Source organism: Vigna unguiculata, chromosome 9 (genome assembly GCF_037176805.1).
Source record: "Vigna unguiculata cultivar grain cowpea cultivar isolate G323 ecotype 2 chromosome 9, ASM3717680v1, whole genome shotgun sequence".
NCBI lineage: Eukaryota > Viridiplantae > Streptophyta > Magnoliopsida > Fabales > Fabaceae > Vigna > Vigna unguiculata.
Window position 1 is genome coordinate 45364305 of NC_140800.1, and position 22557 is coordinate 45386861.

At 31.6% G+C, this 22557-nt stretch overlaps 2 protein-coding genes and 1 long non-coding RNA gene across 4 annotated transcripts; 2 read left to right on the forward strand and 1 right to left on the reverse strand.

Moving 5' to 3' along the window:
* Positions 1–1616: 1616 nt before the first annotated feature.
* LOC146883999 (uncharacterized) lies at positions 1617–4550 on the forward strand. Its single transcript, XR_014984506.1, has 2 exons — positions 1617–2361; positions 2560–4550. It is a non-coding gene; the product is annotated as an uncharacterized LOC146883999 (long non-coding RNA).
* A 2595-nt stretch (positions 4551–7145) lies between these two features.
* Positions 7146–14367, forward strand: LOC114163347 (uncharacterized). The gene is made up of 13 exons (XM_028047604.2): positions 7146–7429; positions 7597–7816; positions 7901–8101; positions 8195–8265; positions 8915–9077; positions 9875–10468; positions 10624–11004; positions 11097–11172; positions 11246–11309; positions 12364–12499; positions 12932–13045; positions 13125–13207; positions 13697–14367. Exons 1-12 carry the CDS (start codon positions 7320–7322, stop codon positions 13188–13190), a joined length of 2196 nt encoding a protein of 731 aa, XP_027903405.1. The 5' UTR covers positions 7146–7319; the 3' UTR covers positions 13191–13207; positions 13697–14367.
* Positions 14368–14892: 525 nt separating this feature from the next.
* ECH2 (enoyl-CoA hydratase 2) lies at positions 14893–20035 on the reverse strand. 2 transcript variants are annotated; one of them, XM_028048532.2, is made up of 12 exons: positions 19956–20035; positions 19794–19855; positions 19675–19697; positions 19447–19552; positions 18855–18925; positions 18593–18665; positions 17945–17984; positions 17720–17792; positions 17204–17354; positions 15723–15793; positions 15236–15409; positions 14893–15124 (listed from the first exon to the last, which is right to left on the reverse strand). In XM_028048532.2, the coding sequence occupies exons 2-12, from the start codon at positions 19848–19850 to the stop codon at positions 15037–15039; spliced, it is 927 nt and encodes a 308-aa protein (XP_027904333.1). In that variant the 5' UTR covers positions 19851–19855; positions 19956–20035; the 3' UTR covers positions 14893–15036. The 2 variants fall into 2 exon arrangements, with proteins under 2 accessions (XP_027904333.1, XP_027904332.1); XM_028048531.2 differs by having other exon boundaries at positions 19794–20025.
* Positions 20036–22557: the final 2522 nt, after the last annotated feature.

Genomic DNA, 22557 nt, shown 5'->3' on the forward strand with positions numbered 1-22557 from the left:
ATGTTATATAATGTGTCAAGTTAAATAACTATTGTGAAAGACAATGTAAAAGAAAAACCTTACTTTGTGAGGATCAATTTTGAATTTCATTAATTTTTTAGACTAGTTTTAAGTTTCATTTTTTTTATAATCAAGTTTTATATTTTATTGTTTTCAGGATTTTTTTATTATAAATTATTTAAATGTCTAGTGGAAAATTCATGATGAAAGCTCTTCTATTAACATGTATATTACAGACAATTTTGACATATCTTTTGATAGCATGTGCGAGTATTTTGATTACTAATTATTAATATATATATATATATATATATATATATATGTAATATTTTATTTCAATTATTAACAATAATTTTTTAATTTAAATTTATAATTTTATACTAAATGTATATAATTAATTTTATTTAAAACTCATATTTTGTATACAATTTTTTTGAATTTATATTTTAAAAACTAACTTTAATTTTACTATTATGTTATGTTATAATTTTATTTATATTATTAATTTCTATATACATTTATATTTAAATGTAATTTTATGTAAAATTTTGAAAATATCCATATATATATATGGCTTGAAGTATCATTTTGTAAGCATATACCAACCAACAATACAAAATCTTGCACACTAACAATAGTATAGATGCAGCCACACCAAACCTGTGGCTACATAGAAGTAAAAAAAAAAAAAAATTATAAGGGAATTAATTGAAGTGGTAATGTAAATTTTGTGTTGAATTAATATATTTTTAGAAAATAATTTGATGTAAAAAATAATTTATAAAATATGAACTAAAGTTAAATAAATTTAATTAAAAATATTATCAAAAATTCTATGTATAAAAGTAAAATAGATTATTTTATAAAATATAAAAAATTAAATTAATTATTTTAATTTTATGTATTTTTTTTCATGATATAGAAAACAAATATACTAATAAAATATTACTTACTATTAAAAAATATGAAATTATATTCCATTATACATATATCAAATGTTATCATAATTGTATTGAAAATTCATTATAACCTCTTCAAAATAAGAGGAAAAAAGGCCTTTGTAGTAAATCTTGTGAATATTGCAACAAAGGTTTAACATCTCTTTCATTTGCCCAACCTTAGGTGAGGATGAAAGTTTTGGATAAAAAAAAAAGTAAATTTTCTACATTATGTAATTTTTCTTTATCTAAATAAAAATCTGACTCAATATATTGCTCATCTGCTTGTGCTTAGAAAATGTAAAATCAATTAAAAACTACTGAACAGAAAATCAAACATACTAATAATATTCTTCATAGTCGAGTTTTAACCTCAAGCACACCTAAATCCGTTTGACAGGTAGGTAACCATTTTTCATCTGACTCTAAATATTTCATTCCTTAGCCTATAACATAGGTATCTCCCCCTTTTAAATATACATTTTCTTCTTTAAGCTTTTTTACACTTTCATGGTCCACTTTAGTATTTGCATTCAATTGTAACCAAATTATATTTTCAAGTTTAATATTAAACTATAATTTTTTTTTTAACATTTTCAGAGATTCAGTAATAAAAAGGTATTATTTAATTATTCATTTTGATACAATAATAAAAGCTGTAATAATTTATGAAAAGTATTGAGGGAAAAAATGTTAAGCACAGACACGTCCAAGTGTCGAAAGAGAGAGCTTGGTGAGACAGATCCAAAGTGTGTTGTTTGTTTTGTGGGCATCAGAATCGAGGATGTGAAAGGAGAGAAGAAGAACAGATTTGTGGAGAGAAGAAGAAGAATGAAAGAGTGATTTTTTTTTCTTCTTTTCTTTTCATCAAGAACGAGGGAAGAAGAGAACAACCATGATGATCCTACCTTTGATCGTTCTAAATATGCCCTTCTTCTTCAGGATCAGGAAGAATGAACCATCCAATCTCATTGCTCATCAAATCTTTTTCAGTCTCATCTCTATTCTCTCTCATTAATTAATAATTAATTAATTAAACAATAATCAAACCCACCTCAAACCCTCTTCTCTCTCTCTTATTTATTCTCATGCTCCATCACATCTTAAATAGGCCACACCACAAACTTTCTCTTCATTGTCTCTCTTTTTGCTTCTTCTGCTGTGCCTTCATCTCTCTCTCTGTCTTCACTTCATCTTCACACAGGTTTAACAAAGGGGTGCTTACAGAGTTTCTTGGCATTCTGTCCACCTCCACTTCATGTGTCTTTTTTTCTCGTACACTTTTCACTACTACGAGGAGGTGGACATACTGCCAACAGAGCTGTGTTGGCTTCTCTTTGTAAAGCCTTCGTGATATATCTCACTCTCAAAATGCTCTCACTCGTGGGTTTTTAAGTTTTTACCTGTTAATTAGCATAACTTGGTAGGTAAACTGAACCCACCATTCTTCTTGTTTTTTCCTCGTCTTATGTTTGGTTTTGTGTGATTTTTACATGTCTGATAAAGGCTCTGTAGGATATTGTCACCAGCTATTTACATGAAGAATATCGGGTTTAATTTTAAATTTTTTCTTGCTGGGTGTTCGTGATATTAACATTATGCTATGTTTTTGTCTCTCAAGTTTTAATCTTGCAGGGTCAGAAATGAAGGGTAGAGAACCTTGTTTTACTTTCTGCTAGTGTTGGAAAGTGGAAACCCTACGAATCTAGCGGTTTCTCCGATGGTTGCAGTAAACCCTACGAGTTTCCCATGGCATTGAGGTCTTTCACTTCTTGTGTATGATCTGTCAGTGTTGCGGATAGCTTATGTTTTTGTTTCTGTCTTTGTCTTCCTCCTCAGTTGTTTGCAGTTGTTCGAAGTTACTGGATCTAGGGTTTCTGCAATTAGAGGTTTTACAGTTTGTAAATCTGCAACCTGCTAGGATCGGTGGGAATGAATTTCTGATTTTGATAGCAGAAGCTTTCATGGAAAGGATCTGTAGTTTTCGGAGTGCATGCAGAAATGTTTTGTTGATCTTTATTCTTAGTTCACTTTTGAATCCGTGATTTATATTATTGGGGTCTGGTTATTTGATTATTTTATGTGAACTGCACTGAGGGGTTAATGGCTGCATGCATGATCATCACTGTCTGTGTTCCCATTGTGTATTTGTAAGTGAAAAAATTGAAATGGATTCTGATGATTTTGATTTGCATATCCAGCCGCAGGCAGCACAGACTATAGATATTAGATGGTACTTTAACTGCTGGCATTAATTTTTATGACTGACCCTTCCCTGTTGCCCCTAATACACTGCTACCCTTTTTAACAACGTTACAAGAGCCCTCTTATGATTGAACCCTGACATTACCACCTTTTATATATATATATATATATATATATATATATATATTCAATGAATGGTAAGGTAAACACACTTTGGCGGGTAGATAAATTCAAAACCTACAGGTCTGGGAAGAAAGCTGAGTAGCCAAATAATACTAGGTTACTTACAACACTCAGTACCTTTTGTTCTCTCCTCTTGTCTTGCCTTGAAATGATATTAGGTCTTTACCTTTTGTTAAAAGTCCAATAAAAGTTCAGTCAGCATTATACCTTTCTATCAATAGGAAGATTGAAAATGGATACTGTGTCTGGTACAGTTTGACTAGAAGTGATCAATATATATATATATATATATATATTATCAAAATAGTCTTTGTGATTAAAATTTTCATCCTAGGTGCCCTGTAAGCATGATTATTTTTCTCCTTTTCTACCTTTTCAGAGTTTGACTTCTGTTTTATGTTTACGATGAGTTCAAGCTATTTGAATTTGTTTTGTATTGAGGATACTTACTGCATTAAGCATAATTCAAGAACTAATTTTGTTAGTAGACCTATGTATACGCTATTCATATTAAAAATACGTGTGCAAGTCACTGTATTAAAATGTGAAACGAAAGGTAATGATGAATGTGATAGGAAATGTGATTGGGTAGTGCAAAAATGCACGACATCAGAGAGACTGAGACTCTGTCTGAAATAGTGGCGGCCCCTCAAAGATGCTGCTGTTGCATCCCAACAGCTAGCAGCTATGGTAGAAGCTAGCTATGCAATGTTCATAGTAGATAGACATAGGCAATGATCATAGTATGTGTTTTGGAGCGATCTTTTTTTGTACAAACAAAATCCTTCAATTTAAATTGGTACAAGTGTACTCCTTGCAGAGTGCTGGGAATTAGCCTTAATTATGGGACCATCTCATTATTACACCACAACTTCACATGCCTCTTTTGACCCTCTAAATATCCTTCATCACCTTCTTACTCTGACCATCCATTCTGTTCCCGTTCCGTTTGTTTTGTTCATACCAAACAGGTTATGTTTCTAGTTCAAAGGGAAGGAAAGGAATCATGTGAAGAGGTAAATGAATGAATGCTGTTTGAATAGGCCCTTATTCCAAGCAAAGGGGACCATGAAAAAGTATAAAATACTTACGTGTGTTTGTAATCTGTAAAGGGACTTGCCTCTTCCACCATGATGTTATTATTAGGCACAACTTTTTATCTTGTGAGGTTTTAGGGTTTGTATTTTGAACATGAGAAATGACATCCTTTCAAATATTATTCAAGTAACATCGTAAAATGAAAAATACTACTATGCTTTCTCAGTCTGAAGAAAGAATTGTAAAAGAGACAAACAGTAATAACAAGTTGAACTGTTTATACAGTTACAGTATGCATGAGAAATTAAAGTCTCTTTAAATTGAGCACATGTTTCGTTCAGTTTATAACAAATGTGTATAACTGAGCATAGAATAGAATCATGAAACAGTTCTCAAATTATCTTTGGTTATATTTATAAGTTCTTTGGGAATGTTCAGTTCATAGCAAATACATGAAACTGAGATAGAATAGAATCATAAAGCAGTTAGCTGATTATCATTTGTTATATTATTAAGTTCATTGAGAATATTATCATAAGCCTGTTTTGTATGGTCATAAGTATGGGATGATCCTCTACTTTTCTGTCTTGTACATCTTGTGAAGAGAAATGAGTTTGGGTAAAGTCATGTTTTGCTAATGCAAGTTATTATCGTTTACTAACATAGAACGAAGGAACGAAGGAATTATCGTTTACATTTTTTTTTTTTGCATAAACATTTAGGAACGAAGGAATTATCGTTTACATTTTTTTTTTTGCATAAACATTTTAAATTTTTGAATGAGTAGAAAAGATAAGTGAGTATTTTGAATGTGTTAAAATTTTTAAAACACATCGTGTATATCAAAATATGAATAAGAATGTGATGAAAATGTTGAATTATCAATTTAACATTTAATTATTTAAAGTTTTTGTTTAATATTGTGAATTTGTAAGATTTTTCAATTTCTTGAACATTGAAAGATTTATGGCAGTCATGTGTTCTAACATGTTAGTTCAGTTAGCATGACCTTTAGCACGTTAGCTCAACGTTAACGTCCTTTTGTTGTGGAGGGCGAATTTCATGCATTACTAGAGTATAAAGATGAATTTAATATAATTTGAGAAAGATGAATTTCTATTTCACATATAAGTAGTACATGGACTAAAAATATATTTAATCTTTTTTTTTTAATTAAGTGAACTAACTTGTTTAATACACCAACTTGTAGTGGATCGAACTGAATTCAAGTTTTTTTAGTTCAATAATAACTGAGTCATACTAGGTTTAGCATACAAGTCGATTCATACATAACCACATCAATTATATATACTAAATTAGGTTTAGCATACAAGCCAATTTCATCTCCAAACCATTATAGTAGGAGTAGGGATGGCAAAAATACCCATGCCCGTGGATATCTGCGGATAAAATTCGCGACGGATAGTTATTACCTGCGGGTAGTGGATAACGGATGTTTTAATACTCGCTTATAAATTGGCCGGGTGCGGGTATCATACTATTCGTATCCGTAGGTACCCGTTACCCGCAAAAAAATAAAAATAAAATTTAATTTATATTTTATTAAGTTAAATTTAATTAAAATTAAAATTAACAGTATATTTTATTATGTCAAATTTAATTATAATTATAATTTTATTTTATTTATATTTTATTTTTATAATTTTACATTAAAAAATTTATAAAATATATATTTTTTTAAATATTTACGGGTATCGGGTATCCACGGGTACCCGCGGGTTTTAAAAATATCCGCGAATATTTTTTAAGCGGATATCCAGTGGGTAAACGGACGGGTAGTGGGTGGATTTTTTTTTTGCGGGTCGGGTTGCGAGTAGGCACTATCTGTACCTGACCTCACCCGTTGCCATCCCTAAGTAGGAGCACGCAATTATCAAATTGACAAAATCACATAATATAGATACATATTAGCTTCCCTTATCTGACAAAACGACTTAAAAGACCCTACCAGCTCTAAGGACACCAGTCCCTTCTTGGACTCATGATACTTTATCTATATATACAAATATCACAAAAATGATTAAAACATACCCTTATGACCACTGATTAGTAGAAACTCATATTGATAACTAAAATGACACATGCAAGTACAAAAAGATTCACATGCAATAGAAAATAAAGATAGATCAAGAAAAAAGACTGAAACTCAACTTACGCAAATAGTGAAACTGATATATAAATTGAAGAGTCAATTACGAGGGTTAATCATACGATTTCACTGATTCTATTAAACAAATAACAAAAAATATCTCTTAAAGAAAAATCAAAGAACTCTAATAATGAAACTAATTTATAATAAAATTATTTATAATAAAACATTTGAATATCAAAATAATTGAGTCTTACACTTTTGAAGTATTGTTCTCTACTTTCCAATTATTACGAATTATGTTATTATTAAATAATGATTTCTTTAAAAACACTTGAAGAAATATCTAGTGAAAGAGATGTGTATGTGTCTTATGTTTTACTATAAATATTTATAAAAATTAATGATTTGTATAATTTATTATTGTAATATATATTTTTATTATAAATAATCATCTAAATTGAAAAAAGTTGTTAAAAAACTAATAATAAAATAACAATTCTAATTTATAAAATAATTGTTTTTTTATTACATCATTATTTTAATAAAAGCAATGATAACTTTAAAGATAAAATTTCAAAAAAAATAATATAAAAAAATTTATTTTAATACATATATTAACAGCTATTAACAGCATTACAAAATTTGTACCATAGTTTTGATTTGCATCGTTTCCATCAACATCAACAGCACCAAGATACAAAGGGTGAATACTTATTCCCGAAGAATAAGCGAGTACTGCTGCCAAATCTCGGAGTATTTAGAGCCCCGAGTCGCTTCCACACCAAGTTGACTATTGCCATTTCAGTTCTTAATCCGTCCTCAAGGTCCTCGCAATACCAACCATGACTTCGCTTTCTGCCCTAAATATCTCTCTGCAATATCCTCCTGCTCGCAGAGACGACACCGTCGTCGAAGATTACCATGGCGTCAAAATTGCCGATCCTTACCGATGGTACTCAAATCAAATTCAATCGTTATTCATGCTCAATTCGGATTAATTTTTCTCTATACTTCCAATTAATTCCAAAATGTTATAAAACTCCGGAAATTGTAGACAAGTTTCGTCCAAATGTCTTTATATGCATTTAGTCTCTTCTAATATATTTGTTTCGGTTTAAGGCTCGAAGATCCTGATGCGGAAGAAGTGAAAGAGTTCGTACAGGAACAGGTTAAATTGACGGATTCGGTTCTTCAAAAATGCGAAACCAGAGAGAAGCTTAGGGAAACGATAACGAAGCTTTTTGATCATCCTCGTTACGACGCGCCGTTTAGACGGGCGGATAAGTACTTCTACTTCCACAACACAGGGCTTCAGCCGCAAGATATTCTTTATGTGCAGGTTTGATAGCTAACTTATTACGCGCTCGATGCTTTGTTTGGTTTTTTAGTTTCTCGGATTCAATTATACGTTGAATTATTTCAGGAGAGTTTGGAGGGAGAGGCAGAGGTGTTACTCGATCCCAATGGCTTCAGTGAAGACGGAACTGTGTCGCTGAGTACTCTGTCAGTAAGTGAAGATGGTAAATACTTGGCTTATGCGCTTAGTTCAAGCGGTAGCGATTGGACGACTATAAAAGTGCTGCGAATTGACGACAGGAATGTTGAGCCCGATACTTTATTGTGGGTGAGTATCATGTTGTGCCGTTATTAAAAAAAAAAACAACAGGTATAGAGATGAACCACTGATGGTTGTAATGGTAAATATTATATGTTTCAGGTAAAGTTTTCCTCAATTAGTTGGACGCATGACAACAAAGGTTTCTTTTATAGCCGCTATCCAGCACCAAAGTAAGTGATCTCGTATTATCACTTTTTTTTTTTTTTTTTTTTTCTGGAAGAACAGGATTTGGTTTTTCTCGGTCTGTGATTGAGATAGCACTTTGCAAAATTAATTTTGAATGAATTTGATTGTATGAAATTGATTTTGAAAAAGATGCGATTTATTTTTAATTTTAAAGGCAAATTAGTAGTAAAACTCAATTATAATTTTTGCACCTAATGCAAAACTTTATCTAAAGTTGTTTCAATTCAGATTCAATTCTGGATGCAGAATAAGTTTCTTAATGTTGAACTAAACTTATGGATGTTTACGTGAAATCACGTTAGTTTATATTTAAATGTGTTTCTAATCTAATGTGAATCCGACCATGCTATCAGTTCCAGAGGTTTTTGAGTTTCAAAATGTCACATGTTCGTTACAATTTGATAGAATCTGTTGGGCGTAAACGAAGATAGACAGCGGGAGCTGGTTATCCTAATTTGCTATTCTCTTCAACTACAAATATGGCAAATTATAAACCTGGAGAGTAAACAATCTTCAATTTTCTTGTCCTGGTCAAGAGTGATTTTTCTACAAACGTGGTGATGAATGATAATGGGATTGATTCAGTTTATCTTGCATAAAACATGAATTTAATTATTTGCTTTTACACTGTAGAGATAGAGAAGTAGTAGATGCTGGGACTGAAACAAATGCTAACCTTCATCATCAGCTCTATTACCATTTTCTGGGTACAGATCAATCAGAAGATATTTTGTGCTGGAGAGATCCTGAAAACCCTAAATATTCGTTTGGAGGAGGTGTTACTGATGATGGCCAGGTGCTTTATTTTTGTCATTGCTTTATAATTATGTGACTTTATCTGTACTTTTTTTATATGCGCATAATATAAGAAATGTGCAATTAATGTTAATGCTACTGATGCTTCATGTCTGATGCCCGGGCCTTCCATAATTTTTAGAAGGTATCTATTTACCTGATTTAGCATTGATTAGAAAGCCTGGATCTTTATAATATTGCTTTGCCCGATTTCCATTTGGCTTAAATATGTTCTAGTATTTGAAATTGGGACAGTTTTAGTTTCTATAATGTATTCATTTGTAATCCATACTTTTTATAGAAAAAAATGATATGGTCTTAGTTCTTCACCAATGAAGGACCAAAAGTGCATGACTTTGTAATTTTTAGGAACTAAAATCAAACAATATTTATAGGGACTAAACTGATAATGCTTTTATTTTCAATGATAACAAGTAAAAAATATTTCTGTGATAAAATGTTTTTGCTCAATAGGCATCTTTCTTTCTTGAAGCATCTCATCTTACAAACCTGGAGCTTTATTCTGTTACTTTTCAAATCTTACTTAAATATCATAAAAGGGTAAGCAACTCATCAGTATGTACATTTTATATACCTAATGAGAATCTATGTTGTCACATAGCATCAGAGAAGGTTGTAGGAAAAGTCGTCAATTTCACAACTTTGCAAGCAATAAAATGTAGTGTAGTATAGTATGATTTTGTTTTCATCTATTGCTTGACAAGACCAGAGTGAATTATATGAACATGATTTTACATTTACCACGAACATGACTGTCGGTTTTTGTTGATTGTGCAGTACATTCTTCTCAATATTTCAGAAGATTGTGATCCAGTCAACAAACTTTACTACTGTGACTTGTCCAAAATTCCTAATGGGCTGGAAAGCTTTCGGAGTGGAAATTCTCTCCTCCCATTTGTCAAACTTATTGATAACTTTGATGCACGGTATGAAGTCATTGCGAATGATGATACTGTGTTTACATTTTTAACTAATAAAGATGCTCCAAAATATAAATTAGTCCGAGTGGATTTGAAAGAACCAACTACTTGGGTTGATGTTGTCCAAGAGTCAGAAAAAGATGTACTTGAGTCAGCATGTGCTGTAAATGGTAACCAACTGATAGTGAGTTACTTGAGTGATGTAAAGTATGCTCTGCAAATTAGAGACTTAAAAACAGGTTCCTTGCTGCACCAATTACCAATTGACATTGGCTCAGTTTCTGAAGTTTCCGGGCGGCGTGAAGATAGTGTGGTTTTCATTAGCTTTACAAGCTTTTTAACTCCTGGTATCATCTACCAGTGTAACTTGGGAACAGAGATTCCTGATATGAAGATATTTCGTGAAATTGTTGTCCCTGGGTTTGATCGATCTGAATTTCATGTTAAACAGGTAAGAAAAATGTATTTTCTGATGATACTGTTTCGTTTCGTCTAATTCTTAGTTTCACCTTATTAAATTGGCAGTTTTGAAATCAAATTCTGCATGAGTATTCTTGTTGCTCAACTTGATTGTTCTAATTCTTTGATGTAATTGCTACATTTCAGGATTTCGTGAGTAGTAAAGATGGTAACAAAATCCCAGTGTTCATTGTTGCCAAAAGGGATATTATTTTGGATGGTTCACACCCATGTTTATTATACGGATATGGTGGTTTTAACATCAGCATTACACCATATTTCAGTGTCAGTCGCATTGTAATCACAAGACATTTAGGTGTTGTTTTCTGCATAGCAAATATTCGTGGTGGTGGAGAATATGGGGAGGAATGGCATAAAGCAGGCTCACTTGCAAGGAAGCAGAATTGCTTTGATGACTTTATTTCCGCAGCAGAATACCTTGTATCTACGGGTTATACTCAACCCAAAAAGTTATGTATCGAAGGTGGAAGCAATGGTGGACTTCTTGTTGGTGCTTGTATAAATCAGGTCCAGTTCATTTTCTTTGTCTTCTGTTTTTTTCATCTGTACCTTTTCATTAAAAATCTCTCTGTTTATTAAATTTTTACTTCTCTGTACAGAGACCAGATTTATTTGGTTGCGCTCTGGCTCATGTTGGTGTAATGGACATGCTACGATTCCACAAATTTACCATAGGTTTCTTTAAATCTGTTATTCCCAGTATATATTTTTTTTAACTTTCACATATTGATGTAGATTAGTTATCCAGGTCATGCTTGGACCTCAGATTATGGTTGTTCAGAAAAGGAGGAAGAGTTTCATTGGCTAATCAAGTAAGATTTACCCTATCTTAAAATATCAGCGATGTATGAAATAAGTAACATGAAATCACAAAAGTTTAGTTTGTTTATTTTTTGTGGCAAATTTTTTGAAATTACATGCATCTCACGATAACGTAGTGCACTGATGGAGATGGTGGTGGAAGTGTGGCGTTGGCAGTGTTGCATTTAGACAATTTAAAAGGGCTGATGATAGTTGAAATGTGGCATTTCAGAAATACTTATTTGATGGGCATGGATAAATTAATCATAATTTAGGTGCACAATGAACAGAGAAATAGCTAAACACATAACCTTGCCCTACCACATTTCTTATTGACAAACCCTTTGTTGGACTTGTATCATACTATCATTAGTTCTGGAATTTCAGATTTATTTTTTTGTTACATAACTTCAGATCCAGTCTATCCATCTTTTCTTCTTTAGAATTCATAAACTACACATAGAGCACATCACATGCACCTCCTGTTTTGATAAGCAAGTTATGATTTACTGAAGAGATAGTGGCATTACATTAGAATTAGATCTATGACATACTTTCATATAGGATGACGTTGTTTCCTCAGCCTTTGTCATTTGATCGCTTATCATTGATGAATATAACAGGGAAGAATAAGGAACTCTATAAATATAATATATATATATATATATATATACAGCATATTATTCTTTGGTCCTGAAGCTGAAGTTGTCTTCATAGGTACAGAGCATAAACCTATGCATTTTGCTACAGTTATCTTATTATTAATAGTTCTGTTGGGGGATTCCTATTTTCTTTGTTGGTGTGTTTTTAACTCCCAATATTTCAAGCATCATATATATATATATATATATATATATATATATATATATATATATATATATATATATATATATATAGTTTCTTCCTGGTTTGTTGAAGTTGAGGATTTTCAATTCTTATATGTAAAATGGGATAGAATAAAAAATGTGGTAAAATAGATTGCTTAATGAACTCCTGTGATTTGCTAATGTTTGGATATGTAACTTGTGTATTGAAAATGATTGTTTCTATTATCCACTGTTGTAGATACTCTCCACTACATAATGTCAGGAGACCATGGGAACAGCATACTGATCAGTCTATTCAGTATCCATCAACCATGCTGTTGACAGCTGATCATGATGATCGTGTTGTGCCACTGCACACATTGAAGTTATTAGCGGTTGGTCTGCTTCTTATGAATTCACATTCAGATTGTATTGTAGACACAAGTTAACTTCTATTTAATAAATTGTGTTGCAAAGTATAAAATAAGTGGTTAGAAGATTGGTCTAGTTAATGTTTTCTCCAAACATTCTAGGAGAAGAAAATATAAAATAGATATCTACATTTGCTAAAATTAGTTTTGCATTAACTATAAATTATTTTTTAGAGAAATTGAGGAGATTTCTAATGTGAGTTGATTTTAGTTCATGAGAAAACTTTTTCTTTCTTATGTTTATGGAGAAATTTGTTTAAACAAACTCAATTAATTGTCAAATTTTTTATGCATATATGTTTCACTCTCATTTGACTACTGAATGGGCAAGAAACTCACCTTGATAGTCCTGCAGCTTTCTTTTTTTAACACCAAGAGGATTTCAATATTTTTCAGACCATGCAGCATGTCCTCTGTACGAGCTTGGAAGAAAGTCCCCAGACAAACCCTATAATTGGTCGCATTGACTGCAAGTCTGGACATGGTGCTGGACGTCCAACACAGAAAATGGTAACGATTTCGGATCCTGGTTGATTTTCCCTTCTCAGTTTTGTTATATCAAGTCTCAAGTTTGATATATATTTGCCAGATTGATGAAGCTGCTGACCGGTACAGTTTTATGGCTAAAATGTTAGAAGTACATTGGATTGAATAGAAACCACTCGGTCACAGGTTAGAGAGAACAATTTTAACGGATTATATTGCAAGTTATCAGTGCTACGCCCCAATGGATTTTGTCAATTATTTAATTGGCATTAGGTTCACTAAAGTCTGCTAAAATATTTGTTCCCTAGATATTCATTCTTAAGGAATTTGTACGTTATGCAAGGAATTAAGGTTATTATTATAGCAGCTCTTTTACTCTTTGTTAAGCTTTTTGTTTTTATTTCATAATAAATGCTTTTAAAAAGTTGTGCGTTGTATGTTTCTAATGCCATATAAAAAGTAAAGACAAATGCTACTTGATGCCCTTTAACTTGTACTTTATGAAGACCCTGAAGTAACTCGTAAATTTTATGTTCTTCAAAACTACAAAGTACCCCAAGTGAAAAAGAAAACGACTAGTTCAAGGTCCTCAGTCAAGGTTGGAACGGATCTAACCAAAACATGTCTAATTGTCTTTTACGTATTTTTGAGTCATCTCTTTGTTCCTTGAACTAGGGGTTGATGACCGAGGGAAAGTTACACAGCCCCTAAGCCCACAGCTGAGCCTTTTGGGTCGTCCGATCGCGGCATGTTTGGTACCACAGACTTTCTATGTGAAGACACATAAGTGATTTTACTTTATCAATTTCACATTTCCATACTTCTGGACAATAAACTCTCGGACTACAAATTTTCCGGAAAGTAAATTTCTGTTTCCGAATTTAGTTTTCCAGAATACATAAAATCTATTCTGGAATTATCTTTCCGAAAAATATCCAAGTATACTATTATGGATTTTAATTTTTCAAAATCATATATTATATTATACATCCGGAAACAACAATTCGGAAGCCAATTTCCCACCTCCCACCCCCCACCCCTATTTCAGATCATATTCTGTGAAAGCTTATTCCGGATTCCGATGTCGGGATGCACACAGGAGAGAATTTCAATAAAACAAAAAAGGGTACGGTAGAAATGGATTTAAAAAATGATGAGGCTGTAGGAAGAAATTATTTATCGATACATGCACCTGTGTTGTAACAAACTTTAATGGTTTAACTGATATTATAGATACTACTAGGTCCTTTCTTTAGACAATATTCTTAAATTTGGATAGGAACTTGTGTTTTTATTAATTTGTCTAAAATATTAGATACTATATTGTGATAATTTAAATTTCAATATGATTTGAGTTATGTATATTTTTTATTTTTTTAATATTTTCTCGTCCAATTAACTCCTTCATTGAAATGGTCAATTTTCGCAACATTAGAATTTTGTTTTCTCAAATTCTATTTGTAACTGACAGCAAAAACCAACGTAGACGCTTATGCCAAACTATATTGTGAATAAAAAGAAACATAAATGAATAAGAACAAAGTAAAAATCAAGTGTGCACTTTTTTTCCTGTTGTCATGATTGGTGAATAAGAAAAAAAAGTACACTTCTTTTATCAAATCAATTTTTAAGTCTACTTTGAGTTGTTTAATTTAGCCAAAACATTGATAAGGATTCAGCATCATCAGAATATAAGAACTTTAAAAAAACATAACAAATTAATTTTTTTTAATAAATTAAACTTAACTTTTACATATAATATGTCAAATTTAAAGTACATAGTTTAATTTTAATTTATGGGAAAATTTAAGTTCAGTTATCTTAATTTTTTTTCTCCTATATGTTAAGTTCATGCGAAAAACACCTTACTATTCTACATAAATACCCATTTTAAATTTTAATCATCTGTCTAAAATGCATCATTGGCTTATTGAACAGATACTTAATGTGGCAAACCCCTGCGAGTATTATGTTATGAACCTACACAATATTATTGAACACATAACTGAATTCTTTCACAGTGACGAAGTTAAACCGCGCAGATCGACGAAGCCAGAAAGGACTGTTCGCGTTCGCTCTTTCACCTTAGTCCGATAAATTACCCTGCACAATTTCAATTTTCAATCACTATAGCAATTCCCCAAGATTTTTGAATAGTTGTAAGTGGATAATGCAGGAAAAAATGGTTATGAATGAAGCAGAGAGTGACTCAACCTTAAGCCTTCAAGCCACATCTCAGTAACCAGAGTTTCACCAGGGTAGACATGTAGAAGAAATCTGCCCGATATGCTTTTTATCAAATCTTGGTCTCCTCTGCATATGCATTTGATGATTGCCCTAACTGCAAATCCTAATGAGCATAGCCCATGCAATATTGGCTGCGAGAATCTTTGGCAATAAGTTAAAAATCAGAATTAGATCAGCCGAACAATTGAATGCAATCCATATGAAGGAAATCGAACAAAAACTGATGGAATTTGATCTTGAAAATGCTACGTAACCGTTATTTCTAGAACTCAATGCATATAATTCATATGACCAATCAACGAAAAGTTCTATGGCTGAGAGGAGAGGAAAATTCTCATTCACCTAAGCACAAACCCCAGCTTGAACTGGGAAAAGGGGGAAAGCGAAGCAATGTAATTAGAATTTTCAAGTATTTAACACTGCCGGCATTCAGAATACAGGATGGAGTACTAACCCGGCAACCTTCGCAAAGATGGGATCTGAATGCAGAGGATTATAGTCACCAGATAGCCTATAGAGCAATGCCTGCCAAAGTGAAGAACGTTCAGAATCTGTGTAGAATTTCTAAAGAGTCATATCAAAAGTTTTCAAAGATGTGTTCGGTTTCCATGGATTCAAGAATCTCAACAGAGAGCTAGAAAAGTGAAGAATACACAGTAGAGAGAGAAGAACGGAAGATAGGATAAGAATACTACCACTTTCTTCAATTACAATTGTAGTGCGTTCAGCACTTAGTTGAGTCCTATTTACCCCCACCGGCACCCCCTCAGCCAACTTTGGGTATCGATTGAACATCAAACCTCCTTAACCATCCTAACTGTTTTTATTCCTTCTAACACATACACTTCCCATGTCCGGTCCTTATTGGGACACAATATTTCGCATAAGTTTTTTAGGTTTCTCTTCTTAAAGGAGTTAGGTTAAATATTCTTTTAATAAAAGCTCTGAAATGTAAGCTCGCTTTTAATGAATAAAAATAAAAAAAGTAGGTTGGAGAACAGCTACCTAGTTCTTTTGAAATCATGAAATATGATACCTCTAATGTCAGAGTCCTAACACCTGTAAGCCACAGAACCCAGATCACTGCTACCATGCAAAGGCCAACTCTCTGCCCAAGTTACCCCAACCTCGAGTACACTACCATACCATACCCAGACAGCCAGCACACTCCTAAACAACCTGACCACAGAAAACCCATGACCACCCAAGTTTTCTTCCTATGACACCTCAGCAGCTGGAAGACTATCTGTCAAACCATCACTGTAAGCCACCAGTTCTTAATCGGTTGGATAACTTATTAGCAAGACATCGAACTAGATGTAAGTTCTTTCTGCTAAAAATGCATTGACAGCATACAGATTATGGAATATGTGTTGATGAAAGACAGACTTAATAGTGTGTGCAAAACTACCATAACCAAAGAAATAGAATCTTACATGCAAACCTGCATGAAATATTAATCCTTTTTTAAACATTACAAATGCAAGGAACAAAGGAATTCCTTTTAAAAATTCAAAATCATTTGGTATAAGTTGGACTTTTAAAATACGTAGCACATTGTTCCATTAGCTCAATTGACTTATTCCGTGTATTGCTTTAGCTCAATCATTACGGTCAGGGTATTCGAATGACTGAGGTAGCCAAAGACAGTGAACAATAAAATATCTAAGGCGCATGGCTAGAAGCTGACATGGTGAATCAACGTCAATGTTTAGATGCATGGGAAAACATGTCACGCAATTTATATTAAAGGATCATTGTACGTGGGTAAGTAAGCTGATTCCGAATTGAAGATACACATCCTAAATCGCTTTCCAAATGTCTTGGAAAATAACAGAGCACATAAAAGTAAATGATGGAAGGGCCAAAAAAGGGATGCAGGGTGATTATGAAAAATTCAATGTGTTCCAAACTATATTGCATAGCTATACATGCCTGAGATGGTTGGGTACGATCCTCAAACACCGAGAATGGTTTACTTTCAGGGATTTTAACAGCTGAAGTCTGATTCGAAGGGTAGTTTGTATAAGAAAATGGCTTAGATGACTTTGAGAAGCCACCAGCACCACGTAGAAAGACAGTTGTCCTGCAAGCAACTTGATAGTTGAGTGTGATGATAACAAAGCATTATAAAGAGTGTTTTCAGGATTATGTTAGGAACCTAGAAACAGTGATGAAAGAACAAGACAGAAAAAGAAACAAAGATAAAGCCTTGCTATTATTCACTTTACGCATAGTAAAAGCCGAAACTTCCAAAGGAAAACTGTTGTCCCTTCTCAGAAGGTTCTTCCTGCCACAAACATCAACTCCTAAAAACCGTCCCTCAACATCCACAAGATAACAATATATAGACCTTCCTAGAAAGTCTCCCCCTAACAACTAACAACTTTACTACTTTTATCTTTAAATTTCTTCCTAAAATTCTCATTACTTCCATGCCTAACAGATTACCTGTTCATGCATAATAAATCACCAGAATCTTTCTCAAAGCTTTTTGTTTCAATCTCCAAAATTGCTGCTTTACCTGAAATTAAAGACATCCAATCTTTAAGGGAAAAAAATGAATAAATGTGCATAAAGATATACATTTTCCAAGGATGTGAAAGTGAGACTGCAGAATAAACACCCACACACACACAACAAATCACTAAGTATAAGCAGTTTTTGATATTCAACCTTTATCATGTAATCCTGCAAGACTGATTTTATTGTGTATCTGTAACAAGAATAATATATCATGATTCTATCCACAAAGAATAAGAGAGAAAATTGTAATAATAGAAAGTTAACCTTAGCATGCTGATGAAAATCACGAAGAACTATTTTTAGTATCACAATTTTAAAGATCCTGAGGGACATAGGGAGAAATTAGAGGTTTGTTCATGTTAAAGTTAACCCCAAACAACTTACATATCAGAAATATACAGAACTCATTCTTCAACTGTTACCCGCATATGTTCTTTTTTTTCTCCAATTAAACTAAACCAAAATCAAAAGGCCATTCTTCTCAAGTAAATGTGTTATTCTATATGTTTTCTTGCTGTAAGTTACATTGGAATGAAATGTCACCAAGCTAACATAGCTATTTCACATATGGGTAAAAATGATGACACTGTCAGATACTTGAAATTCAGTGTTCATTCTGAGGATGAAATTCTATGTGCTCTGATAATTGATGAGTAAAATTTCATTAACATCTACCATTAATTTGATTTTTCAGCTGATACCATCTGATGTGTTGGAATATTGAGCCAAAATTGGAACAATATATGGGCCATTCAATCTAAATGTCCAGAATGTCAATTTCTAATGAAAAAGCCTTACCTGAGAGCTGGCAGGAAAAGGTTTGTATAATTCTATGTATTGTTGTCCATGAAGCAGAAGCTGGGGATCATATCTAGCATACACAAAGTTTTACTTTTTGTTAAGCATCAAGACAGAGAAACAAGAAGATCAACATAAAGAATATGGAGGCTAAAATTGAAGAAATTATATATTCAACAATACAATAAATGCTAAGGGATTATATACAAACAGTACATGAAGTACAGGCAGAGACATAATGAAAGTAGTAAGCAGAACTCACTCCAAGCCAGGAAGATTAAAACTACTCGCCCCAGAATTACCTATAAGCAAAGTCGCAAACGTAGGCAATACCTATAAAACACAAAATGATGCGTGAATAGGAAGTATTACTATATGTCACCAGAGACTGCCTAAACAGAAATGAACTAGTAGCAAAATCTTAGTGTTCACTAAGTTGGGGTCAAAGTAAATTGTGTTAAATTGATCATTTACTAAGTACACCCAAAAAAAAAAAAAAAAACTGCTAAACTTCCAACCGTCTTCTGGTAAACTCCAAAGTGAACTCTTAGCAATATTTTTGCAGTTGCCAATGGTGAAGAAATAAGCTAATCGTCATTATTTCTTTATTTTGGTAACTACTGGAGTTAAGGTCTTCAACTTTTCATTGAGACTGCAAAGAGTTTTAATCCTTAAGCCAACTATAGAAGTAACCCTCCACCCTGTCGCCGTTTCTTAAGGATATATATCATGCGAGAAAAAAACTCAAGCCTTCTCCCACAAGCGCACTATGTGTGGTCAACAAAGGTAATTCATTGGGGAAAAAATAGGTTAAACTACACATTGTCTGATAACAGTTTTAAAACAAATTATACCTTGATAAACTCCTGACCATTTTCATGGTAAACATATTTAAGCTCATCAGCGTCAACAGCATCTGATAAACACACCCCTACACCTAAGGCATAAAGTGCTGCATCCCTGTTCAACACGTATCAAAAGCATGTTCACTCACATTCTCCTTTTACGTCAAACTAAATTGCAAGAACATGCGCATTTGAATATCAATTTTTATTGAAAGATTGACTTACAAAACGCCTCACCTTTCGGTATAAGAGTATGTAGTCTGCAGAGATAACAGAAATTCAGAATTCATAATTCGGTTCGTCGCAAAGAAAATAAGTAGTAAATGAAAAAAAAAAATTAGGGATAGGAAAATTACGTCAGGGAATTTGTGAGAAATCGCAAGCTCTGGGTCGAACTGTGATGCATTCGCCATTTCGCCTTCAATGATTGAGTTGAGACACAAAATTAATCTCAGAATCGATAGATATAATTAATATTGAGATATGGTTAGATGCGAAATTGCATTAAATGACTTAACAATTTCTTTCACAGGAAGATCGATGGAAGAAAAGTAAGAGATGAATAAATTGGTATGTTAGTTGATACAATGTATTTAGACATGGTACAGTGACGTGTTTGTATTGCGCATAGATATAGATATGGCAAATAAACTCGTCTCCGTGGGTATTGTCCGAATCCGTTCCCATTTTGACGGGGAATTCCCAATTGGGTATGGGGAATCCCGACTTTTTCAATTGGGTATGGGATGGGTATGGGGATGTACATATACCCGCCATAATACCCATCACTGCCATATCTTCATTCTCGTTTAAATTATTAAAATATTCACAATTAATCAAGTAACCCATATATATATATATATATATATATATATATATATTTTTTTTTTCCTATTTTTTATTTCTTTTAATTATTTCATTTGTCATTAAACTCATTCTCATCTCCAATATATTTTTTATCTTATCATAACCTTTATGTAATTATGTTAAAATGATGTATGTTAATAAAAAAAAATTATGCCTCACATTTGAATATTTATATTATTTTTTAATTTTTTTATTTATTATAAATTTTCCTTTCACATGAGAATGTTTATACTCTCAATTTAAGGTAATATAATTTTTTTTTTTACTTATTATTATTATTATTATTAATTTTTGTTTAATTTGAAGAACTCTTTTGTTTCATTAAAATAATTTTCGTTATTTTTCAACCATTAAGTATATATGTTGATATTTGAAAAGTTTTCTTAGTTCTCTGAGATATTTTTCGTCTTATCATACCTTAGTTATACATTTGATTTCCGTTGTGTGATTTTTTTCGATAGTCTCTCAAATTATTTCTAAAACACACATTTGTTAGTTTTTTAATATTTTTATTTATTGTTTTTATTTTCATCATGTAGAATAATATTTCGATATATTATATCTAATTATTTTTTATTTTATAACTCATTATTAATCATAATGTAATTTTTTCACTTTAAATTCTGTTTGAAGTGGTTAAAATTTATATATATATATATATATATATATATAATGATATTTAGGAATAGTATATGATAATTCACTACAAGCAAAACATTGAAATGGTGACTGATTTAGTCAGTAACCCATATCAGTCACTATTTTTCGTCATTGGTGGTAGTAGTTGATTTATTGTCTAAATTAGTGACTGATTCAATGATCGAATCGGTACTTGATTTAGTGACCAATTTAATTACTAATTTATTTGTAATTTAATGACAAATTTTTTTGTCACTAATGATATTTCTATTTATTTTTAACCACTTCAAACATAATTTAATAATTAGTTCTCTAAGGTTTTTTTCATTTCATCATACCTTAATTATACATTTGATTTCTTTTGTGCGATTTCTTTCGATAGTCTCTCAAATTATTTCTAAAACACACATTTGTTAGTTTTTTAATATTTTTATTTATTGTTTATTTTCATCATGTAGAATAATATTTCGATATATTCTATCTAATTATTTGTTATTTTATAACTCACTATTAATCATACTGTAATTTTTTTCACTTTAATTGTATAAATAACTTTTATTTACTACAATATAAAAATTTAATGTAATTTCTATGAATATTTTTTTGTCACTATACAACATATATTGAAGTTCAAAAGATACAAAATCTATGTCAAAATTTTATTATTATGTTTATTATTTATTCTTTGTGTCATTTTGATCAAGTGATGTATTATAACTTTTTATTAGTGTATAAAAAAGAGATTCATTATAATTTAAAAAATTGAAGTAAACAAATATTTAAAATATATTTTAATTTGAATATTTGTTTTCCTTTTATTATTTGTTCTTTGTGTCATTTTGATTAAGTGATATTAGTGTATAAAAAAGAGATTCATTAGAATTTAAAAAATTGTAGTAAACAAACATTTAAAATATATTTTAATTTGAATATTTGTTTTCCTTTTATATTTTTTTGAAATATTTTTTAATTTTATCAACTAAGTTCATCAATGTTGTAGTTTGCAAATTTAATAAATGTTTTGGTTCACATGAAATTTTATTTGGTATTCTAATATAAAATGTAAACAATTATAATTTATTTTAAGGTATTTGGCATCGAAGAAAATCCTCCTAATATTGAATAGTTCATAATATTATGTTTTCTTTACCGTAATTTTTTTTCTTTTATAAAAATTAATATTGAAGTAGTTAGAACACGGGTACGAGTATGGGTACAAGATTATACCCGTTACCCGGTAGGGATGGGGTGGGAAAAAAGTTTGATACCCGTTGAATTTGGGTATGGGGATGGGGATGGATTTTTTATGCGGGGATGGGTATGGGATAGCAAAACCCGTCCCCGCCCCGTTGCCATCCCTAATTGCACAATGTACAATAATTAATAGATATAAAAAGTGAAGTGAAGTTCGTTGATGTGGTGTTTCAAATTTGGATATTAAATTTTAAAATTAAAAATAAATATTTTTTTTTCATAAATTTTCGCTTTTGTAAATAGTTTTTCGTAAATATTTGGATACAGAATTTGGCTGATTAATTATTCAAATGATCTTTTTTTTTTTAATTTCTGGAGTCATAAGGATGACAAATAAAAAATACATCATCTTTCCTACTA

What these genes read in the sequence shown, in the direction of transcription:
- LOC114163347 (XM_028047604.2), top strand. Translation starts at nt 7,320, where the DNA reads ATGACTTCGCTTTCTGCCCTAAATATCTCTCTGCAATATCCTCCTGCT. An exon ending in AGCCGCTATCCAGCACCAAA is followed by an intron (nt 8,266 to 8,914) that starts GTAAGTGATCTC and finishes TTTACACTGTAG; the next exon opens with AGATAGAGAAGTAGTAGATG. An exon ending in TTGGTGCTTGTATAAATCAG is followed by an intron (nt 11,005 to 11,096) that starts GTCCAGTTCATT and finishes TTCTCTGTACAG; the next exon opens with AGACCAGATTTATTTGGTTG.
- ECH2 (XM_028048532.2), bottom strand. Translation starts at nt 19,850, where the DNA reads ATGGCGAATGCATCACAGTTCGACCCAGAGCTTGCGATTTCTCACAAA. An exon ending in ACATACTCTTATACCGAAAG is followed by an intron (nt 19,553 to 19,674) that starts GTGAGGCGTTTT and finishes CGTGTTGAACAG; the next exon opens with GGATGCAGCACTTTATGCCT. An exon ending in ATGTGGCTTGAAGGCTTAAG is followed by an intron (nt 15,125 to 15,235) that starts GTTGAGTCACTC and finishes GAAATTGTGCAG; the next exon opens with GGTAATTTATCGGACTAAGG.